Raw genomic sequence first — 24,018 nt, forward strand, 5'->3', positions numbered from 1 at the left:
TCTCCCTACCGTTAAGTAACTTGTGCATTGTTTTACTTACTTGTTTTTGACATACCCGACCGAACTACAAGCTTTCCAGTGATGTCTGTGAGAAAGGCATATTCACTAGACAAGCTCGCGCATCTGCGCCGCTTCGCGCTCAATCCACTCAGCATGCTTTGTTTATCAGCTCGCGCACATCAGCTATACAGGTGTTAATACTGAATGTTTAACGTTATATTCATTGCATACATATACTTCGTAGTAGACATCCTTAACTCCATTCTGCTGTCTGTTGTTTTGTTGTCGGTGTTTCTTTGTTTGAATATGGCACTTATCACATGCTGTGTGGTATCGGCGTTTGATATCGGGGCATTTTAACGAGTACGAGTACGAGTACAGGAGCTCAGTATCGGGCCCGATACCAGTATCGGTATCGGTGCATCCCTAATTTAAATATAATGTACATTGTTTAATTGCAGTTTCTGTTTATATTATTAGATACGATTTTCTGTCTATTTTCTCTGTTGGCCAAAAACCTTCTTTTTTTTCCGCCATAAAAATTTTAATTGGCTGAAATTTTGATGTATTCAAAACTTGAAGACAAAAAAACATCCAAAGACAAGACAAGACAAAGTGACCATTAGCCAGCAAACGAGAGAAATAGAGTGCTACTTTTGCAGAGAGCGAGTGAATTAGAGCTTGATTTAGTGGCTCATAATTTGAATGATAGATTCCTCTCTGCTGTACTGAAGGGAACAGCAGGTGTCCTGGCTGTTATGAAGCAAGAGGTGATTTTGTAGGGCCTGGTGCTCCATATTGTCTGCCAGTGTTCAAAGTGCTAATTAAATCATTAGGACACTTCTGACCAGTGTCACTGTGTCTATTAATATAACACTGGGGGCTGCCACAGACAAGAAAAGACTTGAAACTATTGCGTTCTGTGTGTTCAGGAAAGCATTTGCATGAACACACACTCCTATTATATGTCCATTGAGACGATCATTGTAATATACACACCAAAACTCAATGACATACCAATTTTCACTTTTACAATTACACAGTGACTCACACTTTCACTTGCACGCACCTCTAAAAAAGACCTGTGTCTGCACACACACAAGAACACGCACTCTCAGGTTTCATGATCTCAATACATCATGTTTCAGTAAGCATATTAACTGGTGCAGATGAGATACTCTCTCACATTATTAATCATGCAGCGCTGTCAGCACAGCGGGGGTGTGGGCCTCGTTATCCGTGCTCTCCTGTGTGGGGTGCCGACTCCACTGCACTCTGAGACTGTTATCAGACCCACCAAGCCACCCACAGCTGTCTGTTTCTCCCACACTGCCTCTGAGACATGCTGTCAGTCGTCAGTACAACTATCGACAACCCTATCTGCCTGTCTGTCTGTCCATTTGTCCGTCTGTCTGTCTATCTATCTGTCTGTCCATCTCTCTGTGTGTGTCTGTCTATCCGTCTATCCTTCCATCTGTGTGTCTGTCCTTCCGTCTGTCTGTCTGTCCATCCAACCATCCGTCTATCTATCTATCCAGCTATTTATCCATCTATCCTATCCGTCTGTGCATCCTTCAATCCATCCATCCATCCATGGATAGATAGAATCCGTCTGTCTGTCCATCTATTTATCTGTCTGCTTGTCTATCCATCCATCCATCCATCCATCTGTCTGTCTGTCACTTTAGATGATTACTCACCCTTTTATTGTTATTTGTGCTGATTTTGCTAAAGCAGGTAGAAATGTCTCTAATTCACAGGACTATTGAGAAATTCTTGCGCTAGCTGCAGTTTTCTTCACATTACATGAAACGCTTGCAATTATTGCTGTCGCAGTGCTTTATGTGTGATCGGGTGACGCCATCAGACAACATTTCCCCTGCTGCGGAAGACGCTTCCCTTTTGTCACCTATTTTGTCTAATGGCCTTTTGCGCATCATTTGTCGGAGGTAATTGTAGTAATTATTTAGCAAGCTACAGTTGGTGGAGAGAAAAGAAGAAAAACCTGAGCCCATTAACTTGCCATAAACATTAAAATAATTTTAAACAGTCATTGGATTGGACGGTATTAGCAGACAGAAAAATAAGCACTTCACTGTACGATCTCTCCATTGAGCAGGTGAATATGGAGAGGTGCATAATGCAGGTTTATTTAAGGATTGTGCTGATGCCATGATGACAAGGGAGGAAATGATTATGAAATGATGAAAGCGTGACCCTGAAACATAGTGAAAAATAACTTGAAATGTATTTAAATTCCAGGAATTGTTGGTTCAAGTGAACCTACTGTAGATTTTCTATAATTTGGGTTTAATTATTAATATATTATTGTTACTTTACATTAATATTACTAACCTTTTTACCTGTAAAATCTCTCTGAGGAAAACGTCATTATAAATAAATGAATATCTTAACAGATTGTTAGTACATATTCATATTTATTCATATATTCAAATTGGAATGCATATTAGTGACCTTTTAATAGTTATGTAATATTGAATGATTTAACAATTAGCAAACCATATCATAAAGTTTTACTACCATCTGTTTGCTGTCAAGGTTGCTTGTATATTTATGCAGGTGTTCCATAAACCGTTCAGTCCATTCATGCTGCTGTAATTATATATTGTTGTAGTGTTCTTGATGGAGTGCATGTGTGTTTGTGCAGTACGTGAGCTGCAGGAAATGAGAGAGGACTTGGACATAGACCCAGAGGAGAACAGTGCAGAGTTCATGGGGATCCTGATCAAAGCACTGGCCAAACTCAAGAAGATCCCGGAAACCATTAAAGCCATCATGGAGCGTCTGGAGCCTGAGCTCAAGCAGATCCTCAAGAGATCCACCACTCAGATCGCTGACCATGCCTACCAGAGAGGAGAGAACCTGGCACAGGACATCCAGCCCAGGTAAATGCTAATGGAATGATGGGGCAGTCTGCAGTGAATATCCATAATTATAGTCATACACCATACTACTGTTTCTTAGTTTATTGATTGATTGGCTGACAGAATATTATATGATGGTTAAGATATGTAGACAAGCACAAAAAATCGTTTTTTTAATGTTATTATCATTTAGACATTTCATATTAGACATTCATATCAGACATATTATTAAGACATTTTATTCAAACAGCCCAAATAAATGCTTGCATTTCCACAAATGAACACTGGGAAAAGTGTTTGTGAGTCTGAAATTCATGTTTTGTTTTGTCAAGACATGAGAAAACATTTGTGAATCTTAATGCATATTTCCAAATCTCATATTTTTTATTTGTGAATTTGTTGTAATTCTTGTAAAACTGTAAAACTTTGAATTTATTTAGGAACAAATACCACCACATAAATGAGGTGGAAGGGCAGATTTTTCTTTATGAAAATCATAGTTTCTGCATATAACTATTCTTTTTATTTCCTGCAATATGCACAGCCATACTGAATAGTTGCTCAGTTTCCAATCGCTTGAAGCATCCATAGTTTTTACTTTGCAATTCTTTTAACGTGATATACTTCCTAATGCAGCTACATAACGGAAGGCGAGACTGGATTTGATCAGTTGGCGCTTGATTGATTATTATTATGATCAGCTGGCTCTTGAAGATTATTAAAACAAATTTATTTACATTAACATGCACTGACAAATCATGCACAGGGAGAGAATCATTTAGAAGTAAATGGGGTCAGTTTTGATTTCATGTTGTCCTTAAAAGATGTAGGAAAAAAAACTGCCAATGACAGTCACTTTAGAAGCAGTTCTCCCTCTTGCACTAATTTTGTTTTTAAGGGAAGCACTTTGGAAGGCATTTGTACTGAAGTGTGATTGGTTTCCATTGTTTTCCTTCTTTATTGCGCTCTCTCTCGCTCTCTCACTTTACCCGATGATGGCTTGCTGGACCAATGCTCTCATCTGTCATATATGGCATTCATACCTCCCTCATTTCCAGAAATGGTGTAATCCATAAAAGCGAGCGGCAGCCAGTGTCTGCTTAAGCATTGGCTCTAATGGAGAAAAACAAAAGCAAGGAAAGAAAAGAAAAGAAAAGACAGATAATGAAGGCTGTTAAAGAAACACTCTTTACCCAAGGCTAAAATGAACTCTCAATCGCTTATTTTTCCACAGCAATTCTCTGGGTTTTAATGTTTCTCTCTGTGAGAGAATATCCACTGACTTTTCATTTTGTGCTTTTAATGAAATAAACGGGGCTTTTCTTTGAAAGCTATGACATGGAAACTTTAGTAATATAAGAAAAATTTCCATTATTCGCAAACTCTTTTGAGAAATGGTTATATATGTGTGGTATATATGTGTGTGTTTCTTCTGAATTTACTAATGTATCATTAAATGTAATTACCTTGATAAATAACTGCTGAATTAATATGGCAGTTCATAAATCTGTTTCCTGTAAGGTAAACCATCTTTGCCAGGGTGTTTTGTACATGAAAAGGCTCAAATGACCTGAGTGAAAATAAGGTCCCATTTTAACCATAGAGCAATTTCAGTGTTTACTTGTGTGTCTGTGTCTGTGCTAACGTGAAAGTTGAGGTAGGGCTCCGTTTCTATGGAAACCTCAACAGAAAAATGAAGTCACTGCGGCTTTACAGTTCACAGTGAAAAGTATGTCTTACATGCTGTCCTAACCAGGCGTGATGTGACATAGATTGTAGTGACATAGATAATCATATATAAATGTATATGTGTGTGTACAGTATTTCTAATCATGTAAGAGAGCATTCATTCATTCATTCATTCATTCATTCATTCATTCCATCCATCCATCCATCCATCCATCCAGTTACGACATCAACCAACAAACCTTGACCTCTTGGTTCAGATGTGTGTAAGTAGATAGTGTGCTTTGGGTTGGCTTTCTGCAATGCTTGTATGAAGAAGTGTCGTCCTGTATAATATGTGTTTACATGTTGAGTCAAGGGTCATGTCCTGTCCTCTGTAAATCAGGTTTAACATGTGTCATCATGCACCGTCTCTCACGTGAACATCCATCATCTTCCTGCCGTCCACCTCCCAGCATTCTTAATACCCTACATCATGCTGTCACCTCCAACCTCTTCATTCCACCGACCAGTGTTTTCTTCTGCCTCATTTTACTGGGACGAATGAGTAAACTCCACAAAAGTCAGACAGATGTGTGTCCTCCTAGAGGACCCAGAGAGTTTGACAGATGCTGCTAATTGTTGTTGGTGAACAGCTGCCGCTGCTCAACAGGGAGATTCTGTCAGCACCCTGCTGCTGTCATGTTCATTAGTAACAGAGAATGGACCACTTTTGGCTCGCTTTTGGTGATGTAGAGGGATTTCTGACAGCCAGACTGACTGCAATGGTGGCTTTTTCTTGGAAAGCTTCTAGATTAGGAGTTTTCAAACTGGGGTCCAAGGACCCCCAGGGGCCACAAGGGGGTGCTGGGGGTTCTGCAAACAAACAGACAAACATAAAAGGTTAGCAAAATGTATATTTTAGGGCTGTAAAATTTGAATGAACCCTAATTCTAATAATATGATTAATGAAATATTTTAACACATTTGATACCGTTACCATTTCATTGTGCATCTGAAAACTGGTTAGAAATCAAGAAATTGATTGTGATTTTTTTATTCTATTGATAGTCCTAGTGTTTTATTATTTTATACCCATTTTTGAGTTTTTTTTCTCTCTCTATCACCCTCTTCAGGTTGTTGCTGGAACTGCTTGAGCTGTTGTTTGATAAGTTGAATGCAGTGGCCCAGGCTCACAGTGTGGTTCTCAGTCACCTACAGCAGATTATCGTCTCTCCCAATGGAGCCCAGGAAGGGATCAAACTCTATGAGCAGGCTGATGTCTATGCCAAGATCCAGACCGTCCTACAGGTCAGTCCCTGAAGAGTCATTCAGTAAAGCAGATCCAGCAAATTGGATGATATATTTGGAATCTAAAAGATTGCAGTGAAATATATACAATATGTAAAAGTGGATTTTGCTAGAGGCTATTTTGACCACCTAGCAATACCCTAGCCACCACATAGCAATGTATTAAAAACAATTGGAAGCACCTTCTTCAACATATAAGTCATAGCAACTCCTTGGCAACAACCCAGTGCTGTGACTTTCAGTCTCTCAGGCTGTTATTCAAAGCAGAAACATGCTATTAACTGTTATTTACAGGTAACTTATAAACAGAACGTTATTAGCTGTTTCTTGTGACTCTTCTGTTAAGACTGTAAAAGTTCGGTATTTCATCCCAAGTGTCATGTTTAATTGGAGTATGTTAATGGGGAAAATGTTGACTTTTTAGTGTGTGTTTTGAGGCAGGTGAGATTGCCAGCTGTTCATGTAACCTTTGAGAGTCTCTCAAGAGGTCCAACATTGAGTGTCTGTTTGTGTGTTTGAAAAGCACCTGCTGGAAATCCTGCTGCAGGTTTTTATCTCATGTGATTTGTATGTTTACACTTATTTTTTGTTTTGTTTTGTTTGGTTTGGTTTGTGCTTTGCTTTGTTTGGTGCTTTGCTGTGCTTTGTTTTTAGCAATTGAGAAATTAGTTTTCAGAGTTAGGCTAGTCTTCTTTCATTCAAGAGGCAATTTAGATTCATGTTTGGTTTGTTTTGTGCTTTGCTTTGTTTGGTGCTTTGTTGTGTTTTGTTTTGTTTTGTTTTTAGCAATTGAGCAATTCGTTTTCAGAGTTAAGCCAGTCTTGTTTGATTCAAGTGGCAATTTAGATTCATGATTCACTAGATTCCCAAGATCAATGTGACAACCTCACATCATATCTTGTTTTCCCTCTTAATAGTAACCATAAATGGAGAATAGTTCTTTTGGTGTGTTATACAATGTTGACTCGCATCTATCTAGAATTATTTTCACAAGCAATTTTAAAACCGCTGTAGGTACAGATGGTCAAACTAATTGAAAATTCAGATTCAAAGACGTTGTAAAAAACGAGACCTCATAACCTTCTCATGTCCATATTATTCTCTGTATTCACTGTTTTTCTTCCCTTAAATAATTCCATCTCTTTACATTCTCTCTCTCTCTCTCCCTGATTCTCATTCCATGTGTGCTCTTTCAAAGCATTGTTTATCAGCTGCATGCTAGAGAGGATCCAGTCATAGACACAGGAATCAGGAGAATGAGGGGAGAGAAAGAGAGATGGGAGTGGAGGTGCAGCTGGGAAATGAGTAAATGGGTCATCACTCCATCAAACAGGGTGAAGAGTCAAACTGTGACCTTGTACTTTCCTCCTGTCTTTTTTTTAACTACTCCTTTCAAAGCAGTCTGTAGAGAGTGGTAACAAAAAAACAAGCTTGGCCCTGTCAACTGTTGCTAAGGCCCTGCTGAGCTCTTTGCAGACCCTAAGTAATGAGATGCATCTTTCCGCGAGGTGACTACAGAAGTCAAAATATGCATTTAACTGCAGTGTGATGAGGGGTTTGACTGTGTGCACATGTATTGCCTCTTTTTTCGGCATTCATTAGCACAAGCACCTCACACTCTAGCTAACAACAGATTATTTTGTTTATTTCGAGCCTTTGCTTCAGCTTGTAGTCCTGTAGAGATATAGAATGAATGCGTCTTTAAATGAAAACAACAGTATATATGCCGTTCAAAAGTTTGGGGTTGGTTATATTCTTACCAAGGCTGCATTTATTTGATCAAAAATACAGTAAAAACTAATATTGTGAAATGTTATTACAATTTAAGATAACTGTTTGAAATAATACTTTTAATTTATTCTTGTGATGGCAAAGCTGAATTTTGAGCAGCAGTCTTCAGTGTCACATGATCCTTCAGAAATCATTCTAATATGCTGATTTGGTTCAGTTGTGCTGCTTAATAATTGTGTGGAAATCATGATGACGTATAATGGCTTTAACTGTCACTTTTGATCAATTTAATGCGTTATTACAGAATAAAAAAATATATTTCTACTGTTCCCCTGACAGTATGGTATATTGCATGACCAATGCAGTTTGATTCATAAGGAAGTGTTCCTACAGCACAGTCATCCTGGCTTTGCTGAAATAGCTGGTATTAAGTGTTCAGTGTGCTTCCCTGCTCAAGCCGGCTGGTTGCCAGGGGCTGCGGTGTCTCCTGTGGTCACGGTGTGAGATAATGTAATCCCTTGATGAGAATCTTCATTAAGGTAGATGAGGTTTTCCTAATCATTTGTGTTTTCGCTCTCCTCTTGATCTCATCTCTTCTTCCCTTATTCCTGACTGTGACAGCATTTTGTCATTTCAGACTAGTTCACATTCTCAAGCACAGACGCTTCCCCCTGAGATCAAGTACTAGAGCCCCAAATCTGAACCATCATAAAAATGCACAGCATCTTCTAAAGGCACTCAAAAAAGCAGCTTCCTTTCTGTTTTCTCTTTAGAATGAAGATTGTGGGAGAGTGATGACACATAGACTGCAGTCACATTTCTTTTTTCTCTTCTCTTCTCTTCTCTTCTCTTCTCTTCTCTTCTCTTTCTATCTTTATCTATTTTTCTTTCCTTTTGCTTTTCTATTTCTGGCCTTTCATTTCTCTATTTTTTCTGTTATTTTCTGTCACTCTTTTTTTCTCATTCAGTGACACTCTTGAGTTCTGGTATCAGGTGCTGATTGTGATCAGGTGTGACTTACGTAAACTTCAGTCTCAAGTGAGAATGATGGTCCTGTTCTCATGCACTGATGCACCTGATGTTCTTGGTGTCATTTTTTTGGGTTACCTTCACGATAACCTCTTGTTCTCTTAGGTGTCGATGAGAACCCTGTACACCCTTGTCTTTCTATCTTAATACCGAACTTCTGTTCCCAAGTTTTCTCTGTTCCTGTGGGAGACAGGAATCACATTGACCTTTCCATTACACTGAAGACACGAAGGCCATGGACAGATGGACCTGAGAGACATGTTATAATCTTTATTTCTTTCAGTTCCTGGCTCTTTGAACTGTGGCTCGGCCATTTTTGAAGACAGGAGAGCAAAAGTCTGAGTGTGTTAGAATCCATATTGAGCTTGTAAACTAAGAGTAAATAGTTATTGACTTTTTGGAGTGGCTGTTGACTGAAATTTTGCCACTGACAGACCAATCCTGAATTTGTCCTACATAATTTTATCCCTATAAATACCACAGAAGAAGAGACAAAACTGGCGGTGGTAGTTGTAGGTATGGTTTTGATGATGTGTTCTTACTGTTTCTGTCATCCCAGTATAGATTTTGGTATTGATATAGAATAGATATTTGATTTTAATTTACACATTTTTTTTTTTTTTTTTACTAATCCTGGATATATCTCAATTATTGATTATTAATTATTGGTATGCTTTGATGAATGTTTTCTTAAAGTAAACTTCTTGGTCCCAGTAGATATTAGAATTTATACTGAAGAGATCTTTGAGTTTGATTTTTGACAATGACAAGATTTTTTTATAAATTTTTTTTATTCAAGATTGATTTTTATTTAAGTGGCTGTTGATTGGATCTTAATTATTAATTATTGGTATATTTATTTTGTAATACCAATTATAATTAAAATTTTTTTAATGAAAAATAAATGTACCAACAATTAATAATTAAGATCCAGTCAACAGCCATTTAAAATAAAGTTATAAAGTTACTTATTTCTTACCAAGTTCCAAGTCCTGCTTGAATATTCCTCATCAGAGAACCGCAAGACTTTGTATACCATTGTTAAGAAGATGATGGCGCTCGTAGTAATCTCCCTCTTCGCGTTGTATTACTGTTCCTCCTCCTAAGCCTCACGGTCTTGAGCCCAGGAATGATGGGTAAGAGGGTGAGGGGAACAAGAGCGTGAAAGGGGGGAAAAAAGAAAGGAAATGACAAACTTTCCACTTTGACAACTTGTTTAGATTTAGTGGGAGCCACACAGCCTCAGAGTAATTGGATTATACAGTGTTAGTGAGGCGTTTCATGCCCTGACAGTGATTAGTCTGGCAGCGGAGGGAGAGGCAAAGTGCTTCTGTTTCATGTCGGCGAGATAGACAGACACATGGCCTCTAAATGAGCTGTTGTGTACCAGTCTAAATGATCTATTGTAACTGGCCACGGCTTGCATATCGCTTGTGGATTTGAAAGATTTCCACCACAGGGTTAATGATCATAACAGTTCATTTCCATGTTTTAAAACCCAGTGTTAATTTTTCCCCCCAGGCTTTGTGGTCGAGACATGCTTGTTGTTTTGAAAAGCGCCACTCTTATGTTCATTAATTACAACAGTAATTATGCATTCTTTTGTGATGTGCATCTCTGTAATAGCAACGCCTGTAGTGGACTGTACTGAGTATCGCTGATGAGAATGCTAATGACCCAGACGTAACCAGATGCTGCTCCAAGCACTGAGCTCTCACTGCGATATGTTATATCTACATTGAACTAGAATATATCAGAAGTGCTGGATACAATGGAGGATGAGGGGTAGAAAATGCTCAGTGAGGCTTTTGAATCCATAGTCTCTACAGTGTATCACTGATTAGGTCAGCTTGTGTTTTTAAAGAAAGGTTATTGGCTCTCTGGAGGTAAGGGATTATTTCCCCATGTCTTAGACTTGAACAAATGTGTTCTTTTAGCACAGAGGCTCACACTCATTTTTTGTCTTGTTGTGTGTTTTACTTTTGTTTTTATTTGTTTTGTGTTTTTTATTTTGTTTTGTTTTGTCTTGTCTTGTTTTTCCTTGTCTTTTGTTTTGGTTTGTTTTGTCCTAGTTTGTCTGGTTTTGTTTGGTTTATCTTGTTTTGGATTGTCATGTTTGTTTCTTCTAATATATATATATATATATATATATAATTTTGTTTTTAATTATTATTATTATTATTTAATATTATTTTACTGTGTTTTTACTGTTTCACTTTTTTTCTATTTTTATCCTCACTACCTCTCTCTTTTTTAAATAACTTCATAAATCTTCATTTTCATTACTTGAATGTCTGCTTTATTGGACTCTTTCTAAGGCCTAAAGATAGATTCACTATAAACCCATCTTAGTCTCTTAATCTAAAACTCATATTTAGCCTCTGAAAGATTCAACCCAATTTACTGCTATTGATTGGTTAAAGTTGGCATTATTTATTTGAAACCTCAGCAGATTATTTTTCCAGAAAAACTAAAAACAAAAATGCAGGCAAGAGTATGGGAGGTTTAGACTTTACTCTATGTGAGCGTAAGCATTAACTAAACCAATCAATCACTGCACTTATAGCAGGCGTGTTGTCATAATTACTCCATAGCTGTGGCTTTTGCAGTTTTACTTTGCATCTGTGACATAGCAACACACTGATCCCTTCACCACATGTACCTAGAGACCATGACTTTTATTGATTGCAGTGGATAAGCATCTGACTTCCTGCTAACATATGCTTTGATCAGCTGGCACCTAACAGAAATTCTCTTAATTTTACCTTTTAACTATATATGAAAGTATGGTAAAAATATATTTGAACTTAATATATCTGGCATAAACCAGCTAATATTCTATACGTAGGCATATATATTTATATATTTTGTGTGTAGGAAGTGAAAATCTGATCAAATGGCATGCCAGAATGCAGGTATAAGATAACAAAGAGATCGACTAATCAACTTTTTAATCAACATGTCATTTTTTTTTCTACCTGAGGTGTCATGTTAACATATCACCTTGGCTGGATGCATCCAAGATCAATGTTAAGCATCACATAATAAATATGCTGTTTATATTAGATCGTTTTGTTTTTTTGGTCTCTATTTATGTGTTTCTCAAACACCCATGTGAGCTTATATGACTATGAATAATGGTAAGGTATCCATAGAGACAGAATCCCATGGTTCATAATGCCCCTCCTCCATAATGATTATAGTTTTATTGTCAGTCGGGTCATACATATTTTAATTGCACAGAGATGACAAAAAAAAAGACAAAAAAAATGCAATTGGGTTGTTTTTGTGAAATTTGAAAATTTATGAAGGTCATACATGCACCCAGTTTTAAAAAAACACTTCAGAAATTATGATGTTTTGGTGTCAGACTCCTTTTTGGAAACCATAGAACGAGAGGAAACTGTGTTTTCTTCATAATCTCGAGGGGTTGACGAGAGGCAGGAAGCTTTGTTTATTTCCCTCGTTTCTTAAAGCACTCTGCAAACGTCTATCATCAGAGAGCAGGTGCTCACCTGCACATCCTTCAACACTGTTTTTCTTGATTTGCGGCTAATAGAGGGGATGAGTGCTGCTTTTTGCTGTTCATTAAATTGAGAATGTGTCCTCAAAGACAAGGTCACTAAAGATTAACTCACGATTTTCCAGACACATCTGAAGACGTCGGTAAACTTTGTAATGGTTTTGAGTTGGAAGGAAACAGAATTGTTGTGGGATACGCATTCGTGCACATCACAAATCCAGCCAGTGTGCTCTGTGTTTATTATCTGGTGTGAAAAGCCATTTGCTGTTTCTCACAGACTCTTGTTTCCCAAGACCATTTTCAAGCTGGTCTTTTCTTGAAAGAGGCCATGAATATAGATTTTTTCCTTCTGTTAAAACAACCTAGTCTTTAAGGCTCCAATAAAGAAGAGGGCCTGTGAAATGAACGTCCGGAAATGGAAGGGTTCAGAATGTGTCCACCACGTTACGGCTGCTCAAAGTGCTGATTTTATTTTGTATTTGTCCTCCCTTTTTCTTCTCAGAAAAAGGTCATTTGGAGGTCATTTTCCTGAGAAAAGTAATTGACAATCTTTCATTTACTACGAATTTACCAAATATTTTCAGAACCGTCTAATCATTTTAACCCATCATCCTTAGTGTTTGTTTGTGGAGGTTTTTCTCCATGAAAACACAGATTGGTGTATAAATTAGCTGCCCTCTCAACACGGCTATGACACCGGCTATAAGACTTCCCAGTGATGTTAAACAGGTCTTTTGTTATTTTGTGTCCATCCATGGTCGACATAAATCATAATTGGGCCGCTCTTTGTCTCTGTTTGATGTGGCGTTTTAGATGTTCCTGCTGGAGATCAGCAGTTTGTTTTGCATGTTTTATTGCCAGACTCATTCTTGGGTTCTTTGTGTTGTTGGCTGAGCTGCCTCTGTTGTTTCCACCTACTTGTTTGGTGTTTTAAAATGGACACAGCACTGCTGCTGCCCACGCTTCATCTCTGTTGTTACGAAAAACGAACGCTGTTCTAATAAGCCGCATTATAATGGGGACGAAGGCACTTCTGATGAGGCATGAGGCATTTTAGTGAAAGTGACCTTGCTGGCTGTGGTGGTGGTATAATGAGTCCTGTCTTCAAGTTTTCCTCCCTTCATCTTCCTGTATTTCTTTTTCTGTTTAACATATTGCAAAAATATTCTCATGCACTTACAGTACACACAAACCATGAAGAATAAATTCATGCTAAAGCATAATAAAATCACACCACCACTAAAACTTAAAGGATATTACCAACAATTTGGACAGTGATATTGAGGATACGGGAAAAACCTATAATTAATTACCAGTTAAATTACCTGTATTTACAACATCCACTCTTAGCAGCATCCACTGAAAAAAAGATTTGGTGCAGAAACTGTTTTCACACAGAAATTGGTATTACATTTTTACAAATAAAATAATTAAAACAAATAATTACAAAGAAACCGCTATACCAACACATTGAATTAAACATGACATTTTGAAATAGAAGTATTTTGAAGTGAAATACTGTTTTCTTGTAAAACATGCTCAAGTAATCTTTTGTTTTTATTCACAACTTTGAAAATCATTTTTACAGTCTAGTGATTTTTTTTTTTTCAGATGTATTTTTTTTATTAACTCCTATGTTCACCTTTATCATTATTGTCATATTGTGATGGAAGAAAACTATATTCATGATTTTCATCTTTTAAACATTGCTATGGTTATCGTAGGATTTGCTTTGAAGTACAGTTATTTATAATAATAATATAACTTTATTATTATTATTGAACAATAGCTATACCTTTAAACAAAAAAAAAACTTTTTTTTTTATTGTTTCTGAAATATCTTATTTCTTGACTTTGACATTTAATTTATTTTTTTTAATGTTTTTTTTTAAATATCTTCTTATTTCTTTCACCTTATCTTTTTATCCTATTAATTGTATACATTTGTCTTTTTTATGCCAGTGCCAAAGACAAATTTCTATTCTACGGCACATTGAATGGATAATAAAGCGTTAAGTAAATAAAGTAATCTCCATATGACGGGGACTTTAAAATGTACTGCACTGTACTGAAGGAATTCTGTTATTTCCTTGCGGGGATGAATTTGCTGATTTATCACTTCCTAATCTCTCTTGTACATCTCTCTCCATCTGTCCCCCTTCCTGTGTTTGCTGTTTTCATCATGAAATCTCTCTCTCTTTCTTTCTCCCACCATCCATTCATCCTCCACGGTTAATTGCCTTAAAAGTTCCGTGTTCCCTTCTCCGAGGTCACTGAAGTGGGTCCAGACTCCTTCATCAGGCAAACGTTGGCATTTAATTAAGTTGGGGGTCTACATGCGAGACCCGCTCCATCACTGGATCAGATGGGCATTAGTAATTAATAATCTGACAGGAATATAACGGGCTGGCCGGATTGGACTTGCCTATGGGTTGAGGAATGGCTGTTGATGAGGCTTCCCCTCCTCTCATAGACCGTTCCCTTCTTATCTCTGTTTAATTATGCTATTATCAGTCAGATGTAGTTCCATCTGTCCTTTCCTAATTCCATCTTCACTTTGGACTGTTTTGCAGCTGGGATTTAGAAATAGACCAAGCTAATTGCTTCATTAAATTATGGAGCCATTGGAAAATGGCTTGCTAATTTGTGGAAAAGTTTACTTTAACTTCTTTTTCAGTCCTCTTGCAGCAGTTTTAACCTCCCTTAATGGTTATGGATAGTGTTGAATGGGATATTCATGAATTCAGATGCATTGCAGTGTAGTGCAGTTTTAATCAGAGTTAATGGGATTTTGCTGGCGCACATGGCAGGCGTTCGAAGTTACACAGACAGCCAGGAAAGATGGGCCTGAGACAGGCCTAGAAACAGACGCAGTTAAGTCATTCTAGACTAGGGGTATACATAACCTAACTACATATTTTAGAAAATGTATTTTAGAGCTTTCAAAGTTAATGTTTTGAACAATATTTTGTGTGTAAATCTCTATACAAATAAATCTGAATTGAGCTGAAAAAGTGTTTCTTCAGGTTTATACACTACAGTTCAAAAGTTTGGGTTCAGCATGATTTTTTTTTTTTTTAAAGAAATGATTAATAATTAATAGAAAGTATTTTTATTCAACAAGGAGACATAAAACTGATCAAAAGTGGCAGTAAAGACTTTTACATTGTTACAAATAAATGCAGTTCAACTTTGTTTATCAAAGAATAATGAAAAAAATGAATTGAAACTGAACTTTTGAAAATGAATGAAGCACAGTTCCACAAAAATATTAACTGTTTTCAACACTGATGATAATGAGAAATGTTTCTTGAGCACCAAATCAGTACATTAGAATGATTTCTGATGGATCATGTGACAGCTGGAATATATTAATATATCTATATATTTAAAATAAATATATTAAAATAGAAATGTTATTTTAAATTGTAGTTAAATTTCACACTATTACAGTTTTTTTCAGTATTTTTCTGTTTTGATTAAATAAATGCAGCTTTAGGGAACTAAGAGACTTCTTTCAAAAACATAGTCTTACCAACTCCAAACTTTTGAATGGTAGTGTATATTTATATCATTAATCTAATAGTGGGGAGAAAACAGTATGCTGTCAAGTTAATACAGAGTAATAAATATTTAGTTTTCTGACAGTATAAATTATTCTGTATATGCATTAAAATATACAGCTGCCTTTATGTTTAGAAAGGAGTCTTTTTGCAAGTGAATCATCACATTTGGGTGTCCTTGGCATCAAAACGTTTGAAAAATCATTGGATTAATCGACCATTCCATCCCTTTTCTAAACCTGTTTACTTGTGTTTGCAAAGTGCAGTGCCAGCAAGTGCACTAATAAACTGTTCATCACTAGCTGTTTAGCACATCTAGTAGAACAGCTACTTAAAATGTCAAAAAGTAAAATGAATTTGGATGTTTACTGTAATTGTAATGTATGACTGACTGAATAAACATAAAAAATTGCTCTTATGCTCTCTCAGGTGCTGCTAATGGACTACCTGGATGTCAAAAATACCCGTAGAGCTGCAGAGCCTTCTGCCCAGCTGTCTTACGCCAGCACCGGCGGAGACTTCGGAGCGTTCTTCGCCAAGAAGAAACCTCTCCGACCTAAACAGTCTTTATTCAAGTAAGTTTGCTTATGCAGAGTGATTCAGGAATTTAATTGGAATGGGAAGGGTAACAGCAGACAAGAACCACACGCATAGACTGGGTTAAGTGCCTCATGGGAAAGCATTTTCTCCTTGCTCTTGGGTATACAATTCACATTAGATTTCAGGTTAACTTAAAATGAAAACTCTTGACTTGCTTTCCTACGTAACCTTTGACAACCTTTGACCATTTTTTTTTTTTTTTGCAGGTTTGAGTCTTCTTCTCATGCCATTAGCATGAGTGCGTACCTGCGGGAGCAGCGGCGAGAACTCTACAGCAAAAGCGGGGAGTTGCAAGGTGAGCAAGGGGAAGGGGGAAGCTGAAAGGAGGGGCAGAGAGTACGGCAGGGGACGGCAGGTGCAGTGTGAATAGGATGGAAGGAGTGAATAGGGCGATGATGGAGAGGAGGCCCTGAAGTCATCAGGGTGAAGAGTTGCTTAGCTATGTATCATTCACCTGTTAGAGCTTCTTCTTTTGTTCAGCGTCTCTGTGCTACACACACACACACCCTGCTGGAGTGAGACAGACATGCCAGAGAGCATCTCTTCCTCTCCCCTCTTCTCTCACTCTTCAGAATGACCTTGTAGCTTCAATCAGCGGTGCTTGACACTTGTGTGTCCCTTCTTGTTTTTCTTTTCCCTTTTTTTTTTCTTCAAGAAATCCCTGTGTGAGACACTCTGTGAAATGCTCGAGAGGGAGCACAAGGTGTTAAGAAAAGAGAAGTGAAGGACACATAGAGTGAGAGAGGTGAGAGGCAGATGCTTCTCACACCATTCAGAAGTAGAGACTGTTTTTTTTTTTCTTGACAAAAAGTTTCATACTCCATTTCAAGTTTAAAAAAAGGGAAATAAATCACAAGAAATAGTATTTGCCTTTCTGCTTCTATAAGCTTTTTGTGTCTGTTTTTAAAGGGGTTTTAAAGGAATAGCTCACAAAAATATATACACTATTTATTTTGCAGTTTTATTATTTCTCTGTGTATTTTCTTTTATTTATTTATTCACATTTTATTTCTTATTTCTTGTTACGCTATTTGCATATACTGTATATCAGGGGCGTTTGCTCCGTGGAGGCAAGGGAGGCAGTGCCTCCTCAAAATATTGGATGAGAAAAAAATTTGTAGTACAAAAATAAAACAACGCCAATATTACAAAAAATAACATTAAAAAGTGTTTAAATCACTTGTTTTTCTAAAGAAACATTGCCCAAATGCGACACTAGCAAGTAAAGTTACAGCGGAAGTCCACGTCTCTCTCGCCTCCCCTGAGCCCATTGAGTTTTAACAGACCCCCTAAAGCCTGCGATGAGTTTGGTGGGGGGTAATTAAGAATGAATGGGGGAAAGTCACGTGAGAGGAAGCAATGCCTCCATCGCGATATGATTGCATATGACTGGTTATGTTCGGCTGTGATTTGTTCATGCGATAAATCCCAACTCTTGCGTTCATGCGCGTTCGCGAATCAGTCTGAATGAACAATATAATGGGAAGACTATTTTTAAAAAGTAAGTAATAATAGAACCTGTCAAGCCAAAAAAAAAAAATATATATATTATTTCTGTCCCCCTAACTTCTGAAGTTTTCAGTGAGTAATCAGTTTGGTGAAATGTAGTAGATCTCAGTGTCTGTGACCAATATTTACAGAACTTTGATGACTGATGATCCGAAAAATTCAAAATAGTTAATAGTTAACTATTAAAAAGAATAGCTATATATATATATATATATATATATATATATATATGAAGAATGTGGCAGGTTTGAAACAACATGAGGGTGAGTAAATAGTGATTTTATAATAGATTTTATAATTATAATTTTATAATAGTAATTTATAATAGTACATTTTTTTGTGAACTATCCCTTTAAAGGTGTTGCTTAGGTATTCAATATTCCTGGTGCGTGTCAACTTTGCAAGTGTACCAACTGAAATTTTCTCTTCGTCACAGCTATTCAAGTACGATTTCAACAGATAGCGAACCGCCAATCACAGCCGACTCGTCAGGCTCAAAAAGAGCAAGATGAAAGTGACGATTAACATTAGATAAGGAAGTAAATGGGCTTCTAAGACTCTCATGGTGTTCCTTCAAATGCTTTAGAAGTGAAAAAAGGAGAATATTTGATTCGTTGAACACTTCGCACCACCAAATAGGAGATGAGATTTCCACTGTTCATTTGTGCCGTCACAATAGGAGATGAGATTTCCACTGTTCATTTGTGCCGTCACAATACAGGCACAGTGTCTGTAGCCTGAAAGGATGAGAGGAGATTGAAGGGATGAAATAATTTAACAGACGGAATAAGTCAACTCGGTAGAGGGAGGGAGGACGAGAGAGTTGAAAGTCATTGTTTCATTACGTGGGGCCATTCATGGATTTCTTAGGGAATAAATTAGAAAAATGACAATATGTATTGAAGCCAACACAGGAATGTTCCGTATTTTAATTCAGTTTGCAGCCACACAGACATTCGGGCATAAAGCATTAGGGCTGGTAGATGGTCTGACCTGACTGAATGGTTGCAAAAAATATTTAAATAATATATTTAATTAAATATATTTAAATAAGTCATTAAATAATCCATAAATAAGCAGATCCTGCAGTTAGTATAATGACCTCTCAGAACAACCTTCACTGCCTTTTAATATATTTTACATATAGTATGTCACATATACACAGGCATTTCATATAATATCACATTTTTGACACAGTCCAGTCACTGTGCAATGCTAAATGGTACAGATGTTTAAACATCTGTACCTTTGCAGTGCCATTTTTGCCAGTAGGGTCGCAAGTTCATGAGGATTTGATCTATTGATCTATTAGCAAAGCACTATACCGCTTTCCAGTGACATAAAATGGTAAAATTCCTCAATGTGCTGTAAATAAAACAGTACTTCACCAGTCTTGGAGCAAAACAGCTTTGTCAGAGTTGCATGAGACTGCAATTACGTGCGAGTGCGATGTCATGTGGAACATCTCTGAGTGAATGTGTGTGTGTGTGTGTGTTTGTAGCAGTCATTATAAAACCGCATTCAGAACCTCTGTAGCTTAATTACAGCTTTCCCTCCTCCAGCATGACTCCTACAGATCAATTAATCCTCAGCTTCCTTCTGAAGAGTTCATTACTGCTTCAGTGCTCTCCTCTTTCATTCTCTCTGGGCTTTTGCATATTTTTAAGACAGTCATGGTGGAGAATAAGTAGGTAAAGTTAGGGGGAATGGGATTAGATATGTTGCAGACTAAATTTGAACTTGCCGCACTCATATGTCCACCAAGGTTTCACCACCTGCTCTCTATTTTTTAGGTTTTCCGTAATTGTTAGACTAATATAGTGGACAATGAGAGGAAAATAAAAGGTGAAGTAAAAGCTGAATGGGTTCAAAGCATGTTGTAGGCTAAACTTGATCTTGCAGCACTCATATAGGCACTTAGGCTCTTTCTGCTTCCACTCCATTTTTCGTGCTTTTCCATAATATTTTAGTTGGGTATAGTGGCGAATGAGTGGAAAATTATAGGAAAAGTGAGCAGAAATGGGATTGTAGCATGTTGCAGACTGAACTCGAACTTGCAGCACTTTTATGTGATCCATGTCTCATACAACCTTGCACAACCTCTCAATTTTTGGGGGCTTTTGCAATGTGATTGGAGCATGTTGCAAGCTTAACTTGAACTTGCATTTCATGCATCAAGGCTCAAATGACCTCTTTCACTCCATTCCCTTTTTGTAGAAAAGTATAGTAAACAATTATAGGAAAAGTGAGCAGGATTGGGATTTTTAACATGTTTCTGGCTAAACTTGAACTTGCAGCACTTGTATGACCTCTTTCTCTCCTCGCTCTTTTCTTTTTTGGGGCCGCAGGTTTTTAGACATAAGTTTTTAGACAGGTATAGTGGACATTATAGTGAGTGGAAAATTATAAAAAGTGAGCAAGAATGGGATTGGAGCATGTTACAGGTTTAACTTGAACTTGACTTTCTTGTATGTGCACCAAGGCACAAAGTCTTTCTCCCCCCACTCTCTTCATTTTCCAGGTTTTGCATGACTTTGTAGACAGTTATAGTGGAGAATGAGAGGATACTGCAATCTTATAATGGAATCAGAGCATGTTGCAAGCAGAATTCAAACTTGCATTTCTCATATGAGTGCCAAGGCTTGGTATGCACCCCCACAAAGTATCTGGACACCTAAACCACACCTGAGAATCTATGATTGACAATATTAGATATTGTTTTTTGTTTTATATATGATGGATCTCGTAGTAATAATGCAGTATGTCCTATATATATTCCTATGTATGTTCTTTGGCACATTCCTTGCATGTCTCTTCAGTCCCACAAACCTGTAAACCGAAAGAAGCAGAGATTGAAGAATAAAGAAACAGAAAAGCTCATTGTGTGTTGGGCAGGGATTATCACAAAATAGGGAGATTCTTCTTTTTCTCCGAACACACGTATACAAATTGAGTTTTTCTCCTCTAGGCTTACAGCGAAAGGATAAAGGGAAGGTCTTGTTTATGCATGATGCTGGTGTTCCCCAGAGAGAGAGAAAGAGAGTGAGAGAGGTGGGTCACGGTGAGTGGCGGGGCTGTGGGCGGAGGAGAGTTGTTGTCTGTCGCTCTGATTTGTGAAGCACAATAGGGGTAGGAGAGGTGCAAATGGAAAAATCCCTCACCAGTGGAGTGAGGAGGTGAATATGGGGGTGTGTGTGCGAAAGTGTGTGTGTGTGTGTGTGTGTGTGTGTGTGTGTGATTCATAGCTCCATCAGATTTCTCTACACTAACGAAAGTTGTTGTGTTTGTGGATGGTGTCAGACTGTTTTTAGTAGAGTTTCCATCAAAAACTGTCAAGCTTTACAGGCACTTCCAGATAACTGGCTCTCTATCACAAAAACAGCTGTTTCTATGATACCTTTCAAACTTTTCGAGTCAGAGTGCTGATTTAAGGTTTCACACATCCTAACGGAGACAAAATTCTGGATCAGCACTGATACAAATAGGTGTTTCATAAAAATCTCTGCAACTTGCAGAAACATTTTCTGAGTTGTTCAAATATGTCCAAGGTTAGCAAATATTTTTTCAAAGTAGGATTTCATTTCTAATTTCATCTTTTCAATGAGTTCAAGAGTAACAACCCCCATGTCATCCAAGATGTTCATGTCTTTCTTTCTTCAGTCGCAAAGAAATTAAGGTTTTTGAGAAAAACATTCCAGGATTTTTCTCCATATTTACTTTAATGGGAACCAACAGGTTGAAGGTCCAAATTGAATTTGTGAATTTGCGGACACGCATCGCGGAGCTTGTGCAACATGTGCATTTGTGGTTAAAAAGTATATAAATGGTTATTTTTTTTAAGAAAATGGCTGATCGTTTCGCTAGATAAGACCCTTATTCCTCGGCTGGGATCGTTTTGAGTGCCCCTAACCCTTTGAAGCTGCACTGAAACTGCAGTTTGCACCATTGAAGTCCATTTTATGGAGAAAAATCCTGGAATGTTTTCCTCAAAAACCTTAATTTCTTTGCGACTGAAGAAAGAAAGACATGAACATCTTAGATGATATGGGGATGAGTAAATTATTAGGAAATTTTTATTCTGGAAGTGAACTAATCCTTTAAATACATGACATGCTTCTTATCTTTTTATTTTTTTCTTGTAACAACTTTTACAATTTGCAAAGAACCAATATTCTGACATCCAGTTTTTGTGCTTTTCTGTCATATGACTTCTTATATAGCTCATAATAAACATAAATAGACATACTCTGACTATTGCGAGGAAGGATTGTTGTAATACTGAATGTGACACGCAGATGCAAGGGACAGATGCTTTAGCATTTGTAAAATAAACAGCTAAATAAATTAAGTAAATATATTAATAATGATAATCGCTCTAGTTATTATCACTTGTGTGCCAATAGTGGCACGTGTGTGCATTTACCCTAGCTGAGTGCCAAATGATGATTTCAGACCAGACATAGCCTATTTGTTAAGTGACAATAAGAGAAAATTCTAAGTGAAGAGAAACATTGGATGTGAGTATTTAATAGGTCAAATTATTTAAAAGTAGCCCAATTCAAACAAAAAAGTAAGTGTTTTTGCAGTACTTTTTTAGCTGTTTTGTTTGAGTCATGATCTGATCTCTGCCAGATATTGGTGGCCTTGACCTTTCTGTTTCTTTCTTTTGTTCTTTCTTTGTTTTATTCATCCCTTCATGCTCTTTCTCTTTCCTCGTGACCTTTTATTTTTGTAGATGTTGATTAGCCCCATATCCTCAGTATTCAGCATTGGCATTTCTTAGCATCTGTTTTAGAGCACCAAAGACAGTATGCAATCAGGCATTCCTACTGAGAGCCGCCAAGCGAGAGAGAAAAGATTAGAGAGACAGACATACGGCACAGGGAGCATTGTTAGGTGTGATTGTTGAAGAGGGACTTCACTGTTTGACACACAATCAAAGCATGTTTGATGGACACTGACGAGAGGCAAAGGAAGGACAAGAAAAGGTCACAAGTTTGTTTTCAAAATACAAAATCTAGATGAAACATACCTGAAAATACTTCAAAAGACAATGAGATTGATTGTTGTGATGGATTTTGTTTATTTAGACATGCTTAAAGGGATATTTCACCCAGTTTCACTCACTTTTCATTCTTGGAACACAAAAGTAGAAGTTCTGAGGAATGGCAATGCTGCTCTTTTCTATACAATGGAAGTGGATGACCAGGGTTGACAAGTTCCTTAACGGTGAAAAAGCTCCATAAAGCATCATAAAAGTAGTTCATACAAATTGTAAGCTATATTCCAACTCCTTTTAAAAGAGTTGGAATATAGCCTTTTAAAATATGATGCGATTTCACAGAGTTAGTGCATCAGAGAAAACCAAGAAGAAGAGCTGCTGTGCTGTAGCGTCAAATTTTTGGCATGTCTAGAACAGCGGTTCTCAACTCCAGTCCTTGCGTACCCCCGCTCTGCACATTTAGTATGTTTCTCTTATTGCTTGATACGTTTGTTATATTTGACTGTAAGTGCCCTGCGAAGTGGACATTACCGGATATTCCTCCATGATTCCAGTTTGAAGGGAGCGTATATGTTCCATACAAAGGGCATTTAAGTGTGCGAGACGTGAATTTAAATTGTATTTATTTACAGAGGTATATTATGTCCCACTTCACGCTTCTCTAGTAAGTTTCGTTTGTGTGAAGACGCTGCAGGCAGCGGCGCAGGGCAAATCTGTAAATGAATATTCCGAAGTGAAGTAAACTTCAACAGATTTCCCCTGCTCCGGGAGTAGGGAGCAATGGACACTGTGTAGGGACCATGTCAATCGGAACACAGTTCATGCACGGAGCTCACTTCTAACGAGATGATCTGAATCAGGTGTGTTAACAAAGAGAGACGTGCAAAACATGCATAGTGGGGGTACGCGAGGACTGGAATTGAGAACCGCTGGTCTAGAACAATTCTTACAAGTACAACACGACGTAGCTGGGCGCCGCCGGTGTGCCTACACTCATAGAAAATAAAGTATTTGAATTTTAAAGACGTGGCGCGACGCTGCGCTTCTCGTCCGGTGTGCGACCGCCTGAAACGCTGTTTTTTTTTCACTTCTGTGCCCAAACAGCTTCCGAAAGCGGATGATGTCAGGAAACAGTGGTTGCAATTGACTTTTTAACTCTGTTCCTGAGCATTATAACCCCAATTTGCTATTGTGTGCTGC

General features: G+C 37.5%; 1 protein-coding gene across 1 annotated transcript in view; it reads left to right on the forward strand.

Moving 5' to 3' along the window:
* The window catches only part of LOC107690838 (exocyst complex component 4-like), a 126,440-nt gene that overhangs the window by 12,309 nt on the left and 90,113 nt on the right, over positions 1 to 24,018 (forward strand). The window contains exons 6-9 of the mRNA XM_016489262.1: positions 2,669 to 2,906; positions 5,687 to 5,861; positions 16,137 to 16,282; positions 16,514 to 16,602. Of these exons, the coding sequence (XP_016344748.1) occupies positions 2,669 to 2,906; positions 5,687 to 5,861; positions 16,137 to 16,282; positions 16,514 to 16,602 (648 nt within the window). The remainder of the gene's footprint in view (positions 1 to 2,668; positions 2,907 to 5,686; positions 5,862 to 16,136; positions 16,283 to 16,513; positions 16,603 to 24,018) is intronic.

This window comes from Sinocyclocheilus anshuiensis, unplaced genomic scaffold (assembly GCF_001515605.1).
Source record: "Sinocyclocheilus anshuiensis isolate Anshui unplaced genomic scaffold, SAMN03320099.WGS_v1.1 scaffold641, whole genome shotgun sequence".
NCBI lineage: Eukaryota > Metazoa > Chordata > Actinopteri > Cypriniformes > Cyprinidae > Sinocyclocheilus > Sinocyclocheilus anshuiensis.